At 40.1% G+C, this 11,995-nt stretch overlaps 1 protein-coding gene across 1 annotated transcript in view; it reads left to right on the top strand.

Moving 5' to 3' along the window:
- The window catches only part of znf622 (zinc finger protein 622), an 11,715-nt gene extending 889 nt beyond the window's left edge, over window positions 1-10,826 (top strand). Inside the window, exons 2-7 of the mRNA XM_023262024.3 lie at window positions 1,224-1,791; window positions 4,619-4,897; window positions 5,486-5,648; window positions 5,732-5,847; window positions 7,086-7,229; window positions 9,523-10,826. Coding sequence (XP_023117792.2) covers window positions 1,230-1,791; window positions 4,619-4,897; window positions 5,486-5,648; window positions 5,732-5,847; window positions 7,086-7,229; window positions 9,523-9,656 — 1,398 coding nt within the window. The 5' untranslated portion in view covers window positions 1,224-1,229 and the 3' untranslated portion in view covers window positions 9,657-10,826. The remainder of the gene's footprint in view (window positions 1-1,223; window positions 1,792-4,618; window positions 4,898-5,485; window positions 5,649-5,731; window positions 5,848-7,085; window positions 7,230-9,522) is intronic.
- The last annotated feature ends 1,169 nt before the right edge of the window (window positions 10,827-11,995 follow it).

The following is an 11,995-nucleotide window of genomic DNA, read 5'->3' as shown; positions in this document are numbered from 1 at the left end:
AACTAAACATGTGGATGTGAAAAAACAGAGATAATATATTTATATATTACACAAAATAACTGACCTTCTTTTAGCAGTAACTCAAAAAATAAAGAGAATACAATGAATAATGATGATTAAATTACGAAACCTCTAAATAAAAGACCAGAACCACTAGATTAAAACTGAAGGGGCCTCCCATAATTAATGAGATTTGCTATTTATCAGATTATGTAAGCCCAAATGACGGTTTGTGGGTTTTTATTCCCATCGCAGAGCTGAAAATAAATCTTTTAATGCATATATGGCCACATGTGTGTTTATAATTGTTGTTATTTTATTTTGACAAACAATTCTAAGTGAAGGAAAATAGTTTACACAAACATTAGGCAGTGTTTATAGATTAAGATTATCTGGTATATAACAGGGCTGTACAGTGGTGTGGTGGTTATGACTTTGGCCCTGCAGCTGGAAGATCCCTGGTTCGCATCCCGGCCTTCCTGGGATCTTTCTGCATGGAGTCTCCATGTTCTCCTGTGCATGTGTGGGTTTTCTCCAGCTTCCTCCCACAGTCCACAAACATGCTGAGGTTCACTGGTGAATCTAAATTGTCCGTAGGTGTGAATATGAGTGTGATTGTTTGTCTCTATAGGCACTTTTCCACTTGCTTCGACTCGACTCTGTTTAGGTCGTTTTCCATTACATTGGGTACCACCTCATTGTGGGTGGAGTCGTCATAGCAGCGGCCTGGAAGTCACTTAACGTCATTTGTATGCGACAGAAACACAACACAACAATGAAGGACATCGGTGGTTCACCTGCTGTTCGGTCATATTCAAATTTTCCCAAGTTCCATGAAGAGCAATGCGCACCGTCGCTGTTGCCAGTTTTTTTAAATGCCGAGTTTGGTTTTTGTGAAGGAGTCGCTTTTGTGTGTTGTCACTCCCTGTCCAATCAGTGGCCTGCATTCTGTAGACGTCATATTATTGGCTCCACTCACCCCGGCTGAATAGGTACTAAAATAGTACCTGGTACCAGATGGAAAACCTCAGAAACTGAGCCGAGTAGATGCTAGTGGAAAAGCACCATATGTGCAGGCCTGTTATAGACTGTTACCTGTCCAGGTGAACCTTCACCCTAAGTGAGCTGGGATAGTCTCCAGTCCCCCATGGCTGTAGTGAGGATTAAATGGTGTATAGATAAATGATGGATGCTGTATAATGTAAGTAAACTTGGATCTTTAGGTCACCATGTCTGCCTACACGTGCATCAGCTGCAGAGTGGCCTTCACAGACGGCGAGGTGCAGCGAGCGCACTACAAAACCGACTGGCACCGATACAACCTGAAGCGGAAGGTGGCCGACATGCCGCCCGTCACTGCAGAAAACTTCCAAGAGCGAGTTCTGGCGCAGAGGGCCGCCGCCGAGCAGCAGCTGAGCGACGCGGCGGCCACCGAGGGCTGCTCCGTCTGCAACAAGAGGTTCTCCAGCGCCAACGCCTACCAGAACCACCTGCAGTCCCACAAACACCAGCAGGCCGAGAAGCAGGCGCTGCTCGCCGCCCAGAGGAAGGTGGACAAGATGAATGAGAAGAACCTGGAGAAGGGCCTCGGTGACGAGAAGGAAGATCACGACACTCGGAACGAGGCCCTGCAGCAGGCGCTGAAAGAACAGCAGAGGCCGAGCCCGGCCAAGCGGGGGGCGCCAGAAGGATCCACAAAGCCGGAGAAACCAGAGAAACCACCCAGGATGATGTGGCTGGAGGAGCAAGCCAAGAGGCGAGAGAGGGAAGAGGGAGCCACCACTGAGGAAGGTAAGAAGAAACCACTGTATGTGTGGAGAGTATTTATTTATTAAGGGAGTGAAACTCATCTTAGTTCAGGACCACATTCAGCCCAATCTGATCTCCAGTAAAATCACAGCATAATAACCTCTAAATAACCACAACTCCTAATGGTTCCTTTTAGTGCCAAAGTGTTCACATTTAAGGAATTATCTTTTTATTAAACATCATGAACAACCTGAAATTTCTACAGAAAAATAAATTCAGCTTCAGCAACATTCAGCCTCAGTTCATCATTTCCACATTACAACTTCCAGATCACAGAATGTCAACAAAGGAACACAACATTTAGTCATCTGGAACTGAACCAGAGAGGATTTACTGGAGGATCAAAACCACAAAAAACAAGACAAAATATTACAAATACGAGAAACAAAACAACAAAAACATGAGACAAATGACAAATCGGACAAAAAACAAGACAAAAAACAATACAAAACAAGACATTACAAAAATGATACAAAACGACAAAACATGTACAGAAGACACTGGCGAGACAAAAAAAGACACAAAACAAAAACGAGACAAAAAACTTCGAACAAAATGAAAAATTTGAAACACAAAATGACAAAAATAAGACAAGAAACACCACAGAAACAAATCGAAAAAAACATGAGACAAATGACAAAAGTCAGACAAAAAACAGCAAAAACAAGACAAAATATTAAAAAAATGAGACACAAAGCGACAAAAGAACAATGAACAATTTAGTTTTACTAATTTACAATCTGCAGTTAATGTCTTCTCTGGAATTTTTACACTTTGAGGGCCAGATTGGACCCTCTGGAGGACCGCTTTTGGCCCACGGGCCGCATGTTGGACACCCCTGGTTCAAATCCTACAGATATATATACATACCCTACCGTTCAAAAGTTTGGGATCACTTAGAAATGTCCTTATTCTTGAAAGAAAATAATTTTTCTTTCAACAAAGATAGCATGAAATGAATGATAAATCCAGTCTAGACATTGTTAATGTGGTAAATGACTATTGTAGCTGGAAACAGATGATTTTTAGTGGAATATCTCCATAGAGGTACAGAGGAAAGGAATTTTTTTTTTTACCAGATAAGTTGAATAACTGTGGTTTGGGTGGGTAAAAGTGGGTGTGGATAGGAAATACAAAGATTCTAAAACACTGAAAAAAACTAAATGTTTTCTGTGAAGACTACAGACTGTGGCACCGTCTCATATTCGTCTGATTTTTTTCTGTTTCTTGTGCACAATTTTGTTATTGTGCTGCTGATTTAATGGTGGTTGTGTTGAAGATCACCTGTTTGTGGTCACCGTCGTCCTTTCTTTAGCCCAATTATTTCCATACCGCTGACCAAGGCTGCAGGATTAAAGCCAGAATGAACATCAGGATTAGTTCTTTAAATATTCAAAGACAAAATATTTTTATTGCAGTTTCCCATTTAAAAAAAAAACAAAACAAAAACGCTACTTTCAGTCCAGTGCAGCTACATTCCCGCTAACGTACAAATCTGAAATAAGATGAGAAATGATCTTCACCTGGATTCAGTGCACCTCGTAGAGGCAGATATCAGGCTAAACTTTTTTTAAAAGAGTCAAATCAGGGGTTCTGTTAAAAACGTTCCTCAAACAGGAGAAAATTCACTCTTTTAAACTCAGATTTGATTCTCCTCTGAGTGTTTGTGGCAGCAGGATATAAAATACAGAAACCCCAACAGCTCGGTGGGATAGTTTTTAAATACATTTTGCTTGGATCTTTAACCCTTGTGTCGTCCTGCGGGTCAAAATTGACCCAAGTTTGAAAATGTGGGGAAAAAAATGTTTTCACAGTGAAACTTCTGACGTCCACATTTTCAACATTTTTGGGAAATCTTTGAACATTTCTTGGTGGAAAAAAATAAATGTTAAAAATGTTTCTTAAGAACATTCACATAAAAATCAACCAAAATCCAGCAAATTTCATCGGGTTTTGGTTGATTTTTTTGTGAATGTTAGAAGTTTTACTGATATGTCTATGGGCTGCACAGTGGTGTAGTGGTTAGCACTTTCACCTTGCAGCTAGAAGGTCCCTGGTTCGCGTCCCGGCTTTCCCGGGATCTTTCTGCATGGAGTTTGCATGTTCTCCCTGTGCATGCGTGGGTTTTCTCCGGGTACTCCGGCTTCCTCCCACAGTCCAAAAATATGCTGAGGTTAATTGATCATTCTAAATTGCCCGTAGGTGTGAATGTGAGAGTGATTGTTTGTCTCTGTATGTAGCCCTGTGACAGACTGGTGACCTGTCTAGGGTGTCCCCTGCCTTCACCTGAGTCAGCTGGGATAGACTCCAGCCCCCCCATGACCCTAATGAGGATTAAGCGGTGTATAGATGATGGAGGGATGGACTGATATACATGGAATCACTTTCAATATTTTTAGGAATTTTTTTGGAAGATTTTTACTCATTTTTTGAAAATGTTTACAAGATTTTTTTTTGCCAAATTTGAGGGATTTTTTTTAAACAAAACTTTTAAGGGAAACTTTTAAGGAATTTTCTTCCTGAAGGTTTTTTGCACATTTTCAGAAATTTGGGAATTTTTTTGCTGAATTTTTGGATTTTTTCAGACAAGAAAACAATATTTTTTGGTGCCCATAAATGAGGACAACAGGAGGGTTAATTTAACAATGTTTAAAGGTAAACTAGATGATTTCAGAGTAACGTCTTCAACACTGTCCAAGTTCAAGGCAGCTCCACTTGAAAACTAAACTGTAAGTTGGAAGCGAGATAAATCCCCATAATGTCGTGTAGCTGCACCACTTCATTGGTTTGTTCCCGTTAAACTCTTCAGAAGATTGGGAGGATGTTGACGAGGAGGAGGAAGACGATGAGATGGAGGAGGACGCTGATGAAGAGGAGACGATGGACCAGGAGGACGGCGACTCGGCGGCTCCGTCCGACCCAAACCCTGCCGCCCTGCCGGGCTCCATCCCCGTCACCGACTGCCTCTTCTGCTCCCGACACTCCAAGTCGCTCATCAAGAACGTCGCCCACATGACCAAAGTCCACAGCTTCTTCATCCCCGACCTGGAGTTCCTTGTCGACCTGAAGGGCCTCGTCCGGTACCTGGGTGGGTCCTGAGTGTAGGAGTGTATTCTGCATATATAGTGCAGTATATATATATATATATATATATATAATATACTACATATATAGTATAATACATATATAGTATAGTACATATATAGTATAGTACATATATAGTATAGTACATATATAGTATAATACATATATAGTATAGTACAGGGGTATTGTGTGTATATATATATATATATATATATATATATATATATATATATATATATATATATATATATATATATATATATATATATATATATATATATATTGTAATTTTTTTTGTAGAATTTTACCTTGAAGAATTTTAGTAATCTGATTACTGGAGTAACTGAAGGAGTCATTTCAGCTCTGGTATCCTTTAAATAGCATCTAAGTCACATCCTTTATCAGATCCAGAAACTGTAAAAACAGAAAGAATCGTTGCTTTTTCTACCTCCCAGCTGGTGAGGATGAAGAATATTCCCAGGCGGAGTAAAATCAGTGTGAAAAAGATGCTAATTCATGCTGGTGTTGTTGTAGATGAATAGTGTTTCTGGCAAACTCTAACCATATTTTTTATTGTGTTTTTATTGTGCAGGAGAGAAAGTTGGTGCTGGTAATGTGTGTTTGTGGTGTAACGAGAAGGGACGCTCGTTTTACTCGACAGAAGCAGTGCAGAGTCACATGACAGATAAAAGCCACTGTAAGGTGTTCACAGACGGCGACGCTGCGCTGGAGTTTGCAGACTTCTATGACTTCAGGTGACCCCTTGTTTTAAACGTTTAACGCTGCGTTGGGACAGACCGGCAGGTAGACTATAAATGCTTTTGTTTCTCGGCAACAGGAGCAGCTACCCAAACAGGAAGGACGGAGCGGACGCTGAAATGGACGACAACGAGCTGCCCGACGACAAGAACCTGGAATACGATGACGACACGCTGGAGCTGACGCTTCCTTCAGGTGACTGGAGATCAGTTTATGAAATAAGGACTCCTGTGGAAGTCTAAGAACACATGATCACAAAGAAAGTGTGTGAGCTGTTTAATGATAATCCTGAATCTGGCAACGGATACCAGCGTCGGACTGAATATTCGGATATTCGGGTCCAGCCCTAATGCACACTGGATGTTTTTCCATTTTAACCGCCAACACCAGTATTATCAGCTGTACAGGAGCTGTACAGGATCAATTTTAAATATTTTTTTTAACACTTTTTAGTCAAATCCGTGGATCCAGACTATAAGCTGCATCACTGCCAGAATCTAATCACTCGGTCCTTGAGTCATTTCTGACCTTCCCTGAAAATTTCATCCAAATCTGTTAGTCTGTTTTTGAGTCATGTTGCGGACGGACCAATGGACCGTCAGTCTGTCCGTCAGTCCGTCCGTCCGTCAGTCAGTCGGTCCGTCGGTCCGTCCGTCAGTCAGTCAGTCAGTCGGTCCGTCCGTCCGTCAGTCTGTCCGTCCGTCCGTCAGTCAGTCTGTCCATCAGTCAGTCTGTCCGTCGGTCAGTCCGTCAGTCAGTCTGTCCATCAGTCTGTCCGTCGGTCCGTCCGTCAGTCTGTCCACCAGTCAGTCAGTCAGTGAGTCAGTCTGTCCGTCAGTCAGTCTGTCCGTCCGTCAGTCAGTCGGTCAGTCAGTCTGTCCGTCGGTCCGTCAGTCAGTCTGTCAGTCAGTCAGTCTGTCTGTCGGTCAGTCAGTCAGTCCGTCAGTCAGTCCGTCAGTCAGTCAGTCTGTCAGTCAGTCAGTCTGTCTGTCTGTCAGTCAGTCAGTCAGTCCGTCAGTCAGTCCGTCAGTCAGTCCGTCAGTCTGTCCATCAGTCAGTCCGTCACATAACTGCACCGTTCCTTGGTGGAGTAAATATTATGTATTATACAACGCTTTTTGTCTGTAAACTGAGGTGTCGAGTATTTACTTTTGTTTTCAACCTTCTGTGCTTAAATTAAAGGATGAACAAAGTAACTGATGCTAAAAGCTAATGAGGAGGTTCTTTCATTTGGTTTTACTTCTAGTGGCGTGGGTTCAGCTCCTAATCAGTTTTGGCGTTTTTATGTTGAAAATAAACACAGTGTGAATTTCCCCGGTAAAGTTTGTCTTTAAATGACAAAAGAAACAGCTGCTTAACGGATGGACTTCTCCGTATCTTTCTGCTGGATTAAATGTTCGTATCTTAACGGGTCTCTTGCTGCGTTCGTTCAGGTGCAAAGATCGGCCATCGCTCCCTCATGAGGTACTACAGGCAGCGGTTCGGAGCCCAGCGAGCCGTGGTTCTGACCCACAACAGGAACGCCGTCGGCAGAGTCCTCCGGCAGTACAAAGCTCTGGGCTGGGGAGGAGACGGAGGTAAGGTTCAGGAAAGACTCCAGAGTTCTCAACTACGAAGACGCTTTGACAGAGTCAGGCTTTGTTTATGTGAGACGACTCGACTAAAACTAAAACCTCAGACAGAGTTAAGATATTTTACTGTGTTAACATCCACGTTTTAGTGTGTTAATATCCAGGTTTTAGATGTTTTAATGTGTTAATATCCAGGTTTTAGATGTTTTAGTGTCTTAATATCCAGGTTTTAGATGTTTTAATGTGTTAATATCCAGGTTTTAGATGTTTTAATGTGTTACTATCCAGGTTTTAGATGTTTTAGTGTCTTAATATCCAGGTTTTAGATGTTTTAGTGTCTTAATATCCAGGTTTTAGATGTTTTTGTGTCTTAATACCCAGGTTTTAGATGTTTTAACGTGTTAATATCCAGGTTTGAGATGTTTTATTGTGTTAATATCCAGGTTTTAGATGTTTTACTGTGTTAATATCCAGGTTTGAGATGTTTTACTGTGTTAATATCCAGGTTTTAGATGTTTTACTGTGTTAATATCCAGGTTTTAGATGTTTTAGTGTCTTAATATCCAGGTTTTAGATGTTTTACTGTGTTAATATCCAGGTTTTAGATGTTTTAGTGTCTTAATATCCAGGTTTTAGATGTTTTACTGTGTTAATATCCAGGTTTTAGATGTTTTACTGTGTTAATATCCAGGTTTTAGGTGTTTTACTGTGTTAATATCCAGGTTTTAGATGTTTTAGTGTCTTAATATCCAGGTTTTAGATGTTTTACTGTGTTAATATCCAGGTTTTAGATGTTTTAGTGTCTTAATATCCAGGTTTTAGATGTTTTAGTGTGTTAATATCCAGGTTTTAAATGTTTCACTGTGTTAATATCCAGGTTTTAGATGTTTTAGTGTCTTAATATCCAGGTTTTAGATGTTTTAGTGTCTTAATATCCAGGTTTTAGATGTTTTAATGTGTTAATATCCAGGTTTTAGATGTTTTAATGTGTTAATATCCAGGTTTTAGATGTTTTAGTGTCTTAATATTCAGGTTTTAGATGTTTTAGTGTCTTAATATCCAGGTTTTAGATGTTTTTGTGTCTTAATATCCAGGTTTTAGATGTTTTAACGTGTTAATATCCAGGTTTGAGATGTTTTATTGTGTTAATATCCAGGTTTTAGATGTTTTAATGTGTTAATATCCAGGTTTTAGATGTTTTAATGTGTTAATATCCAGGTTTGAGATGTTTTACTGTGTTAATATCCAGGTTTTAGATGTTTTACTGTGTTAATATTTTAGATGTTTTACTGTGTTATTATCCAGGTTTGAGATGTTTTACTGTGTTAATATCCAGGTTTTAGATGTTTTAATGTCTTAATATCCAGGTTTTAGATGTTTTACTGTGTTAATATCCAGGTTTTAGATGTTTTAGTGTCTTAATATCCAGGTTTTAGATGTTTTAGTGTCTTAATATCCAGGTTTTAGATGTTTTAGTGTCTTAATATCCAAGTTTGAGATGTTTTAATGTGTTAATATCCAGGTTTGAGATGTTTTATTGTGTTAACATCCAGGTTTTAGATGTTTTATTGTGTTAACATCCAGGTTTTAGATGTTTTACTGTGTTAATATCCAGGTTTTAGATGTTTTACTGTGTTAATATCCAGGTTTTAGATGTTTTACTGTGTTAATATCCAGGTTTTAGATATTTTACTGTGTTAATATCCAGGTTTTAGATGTTTTACTGTGTTAATATCCAGGTTTTAGATGTTTTAGTGTCTTAATATCCAGGTTTTAGATGTTTTACTGTGTTAATATCCAGGTTTTAGATGTTTTAGTGTCTTAATATCCAGGTTTTAGATGTTTTAGTGTCTTAATATCCAGGTTTTAGATGTTTTAGTGTGTTAATATCCAGGTTTTAGATGTTTTAGTGTGTTAATAACCAGGTTTTAGATGCTTTAGTGTCTTAATATCCAGGTTTTAGATGTTTTAATGTGTTAATATCCAGGTTTTAGATGTTTTTGTGTCTTAATATCCAGGTTTGAGATGTTTTACTGTGTTAATACCCAGGTTTTACTTTGTTAATATCCAGGTTTTACTGCGTTTTTACTCAACGATAATCCTAAAGTCTTACATGTGAACTATCTCTGGAAGGGTTTCAGTGATTTACTTTTAAACTGTCACTGCTCTGTGTGTTAGAAAGAGCGCCCCCTGGTGTTTGCATCCTGCTGTTTCCATTGTAGCTGTGAGGAAGCTGCTCCTGAACAACTTTATGATGCTGTTTGTTCTCTTGCTGCCCCTCCGGATCTTTGTCTCGCAGGCAGCGGCGCCTTCCACCAGAAACAGAAGGACATGCAGTACGTTCAGATGATGAAGTCCAAGTGGATGCTGAAGATGGGCGTGAGCCACAACGCCACCAAGCAGAAGCACTTCAGATGCCAGGTTATGTTCTAAACTGGGGCTGAAGGCATCAGACGCAGCATGGTGGGCTGGAGAAGAGAAAGCCGGAACGTAAATCTGACGTCTGTGTTGTGGTTGAAGATGTTTGAGGTTCTACAGCTGCAGCCTAGATGGGAAGAATCTCCACCGACTTCTTGGAGTTCTTCACTGAAGATCAGTCAAATATCATCTAATTTTCAATTTTGTGGAAAAAAGTAGGTCCACTTTAAATCTGTTTCAGCGTGATTTTCCGTAAAAATCCAGGTTTAAACTCTGATCAGTGCAACAGCAACCGCCAAGGAGGAGATCAAGGACATGAATCACGTTCAGAATACTATTTTAGAGTTACACTGATTTAGTTAAAGCTAAAGTATATTACTGTTAAGGATTTATTATAGTATTTTGGACTCCTAAGTAACATTGCATCCTTTTTTTTTTTTTTATTAAACAGGATTTCATCTTGATCGTAATGCATCCAACCAAATAAATATGTTTCATATTCCTTTAATAATACTAAATGATGTTTTCTGTCGGGCTGCACAGTGGCGTAGTGGTTAGCACTGTCGCCTTGCAGCTAGAAGATCCCTGGTTCACGTCCCGGCTTTCCCGGGATCTTTCTGCATGGAGTTTGCATGTTCTCCCTGTGCATGCGTGGGTTTTCTCCGGGTACTCCGGCTTCCTCCCACAGTCCAAAAATATACTGAGGTTAATTGATCATTCTAAATTGCCCGTAGGTGTGAATGTGAGAGTGATTGTTTGTCTCTGTATGTAGCCCTGTGACAGACTGGTGACCTGTCTAGGGTGTCCCCTGCCTTCACCTGAGTCAGCTGGGATAGACTCCAGCCCCCCCATGACCCTAGTGAGGATTAAGCGGTGTATAGATGATGGATGGATGTTTTCTGTCTAAAGTCAGCATCCATGTCAGAATATTTCCAACATATTTTACTTCATTTCACACCGGTGTTTTATTCAGTGGCGCCTTCAGAGGTTTTTAATCATGGTGGGGATTTTCAAAGATGTTTGGGTGGTGCACAAAAAAAACAACATCCAGAACTGAATCTCAGTAATTCTGTTATACTGTGTCTTACTAATAATCTGATGTGCACAGACTAATATTTAAGGGTAAAATAAAACTCTGTCCATGTTTGGTTTTAATTAAACAACAGCAACTTATGGTACATTAAAGTGTGTTTTCATTGTTATCAGGTCGACATGTGTCGGCAGTTTGATGACAGAGGGGCCACATTCTCTTAACGCATCCATTAACAACAAAAATCCTGCTGTGAAAAGAAACTTTATGACAGAAAACGGATCAAACTTTTGCAGTAAAATAATATCCAGCTGTGACGGCTCACCTGTCTGAGGTTAGAACAGAAACAAATATTTGACCTGCCGTTAGTTTCTGATTGGTCCTTCATGTCAGGGTCGTTTCTAATTATCAGTAAGTAATGAAGTTCTACAGTTTTTCTGTTTAATTCAGCTTCTATCCAAAGCGACATCCATCTGAGTAGATCCAACACCAGGAAGGATCTAGTCAAGAGAAAACGACTTGAATAGATATAACAGGTTCTAGTGTGATATTAGGACCGTGGTGTCTACAGGAAGTCAGCCAAGGTGTTCAGTGAAGAGCTGGTTTTTAGTCTTTTCTTAAAGACTGAACAGAGTTTGGTAGCTGGTTCCACCACCGAGGAGAAGAGTCCAGCTCTGGACTGGCCCTGTTTGTATAGGATGACTAAAAGTTAGGCTAAAATTACATCAGACTCATCCAAAATAACTTGAAACTCATCCAAAATTATGTGAAATTTGTCTAAAATTACTCAAAATTAGTCCAAAAGAACTTCAAACTTGTCTAAAATGACACAAAAAATGTCCAAAATTACAATTCTACAATTTCATTTAGTGGTCACTTTTATCCAAAGCCATGTTGATCTGAGAGTAGATCCAAGACCAGGAAGGATCTAGTCAGGAGAAAACAACTTGGAGAAGAGTCATCAAACTTTGGTAGCTGGTTCCACCACTGAAGAACCACAGAGGAGAAGAGTCCAGCTGTTGTGGAGGTTGGACCAGGAACCTTTGGTTGGAGGGAGTGTAGACCTGGATGAGAGAGTTCAGGTAGGAGATGTTTTCATTGGAGTTTTGGATTTTATGCAGCGATCTGAACAGCGGGGTGATAGGAGCCGCTTCTGGATGGTTGAAACCAGATGTTCTGCTGCGTTCTGGATCATCTGCAGAGGTTTGACCTGCATGAAGGGAGGCCTCCAGTAAGGAGCTGCAGTAGTGGATGTCCAAAGTTACCTAAGGTGTGCGTAACTTGAACTGTGGAGATGTTCAAATGGATCCCGATGCTGCAGGTA

This window comes from Amphiprion ocellaris, chromosome 10 (genome assembly GCF_022539595.1).
Source record: "Amphiprion ocellaris isolate individual 3 ecotype Okinawa chromosome 10, ASM2253959v1, whole genome shotgun sequence".
NCBI classification, from domain to species: Eukaryota; Metazoa; Chordata; class Actinopteri; family Pomacentridae; genus Amphiprion; species Amphiprion ocellaris.
Note: the sequence above shows the minus strand (reverse complement) of the source record. Positions and strands in the feature narration are given on the sequence as shown.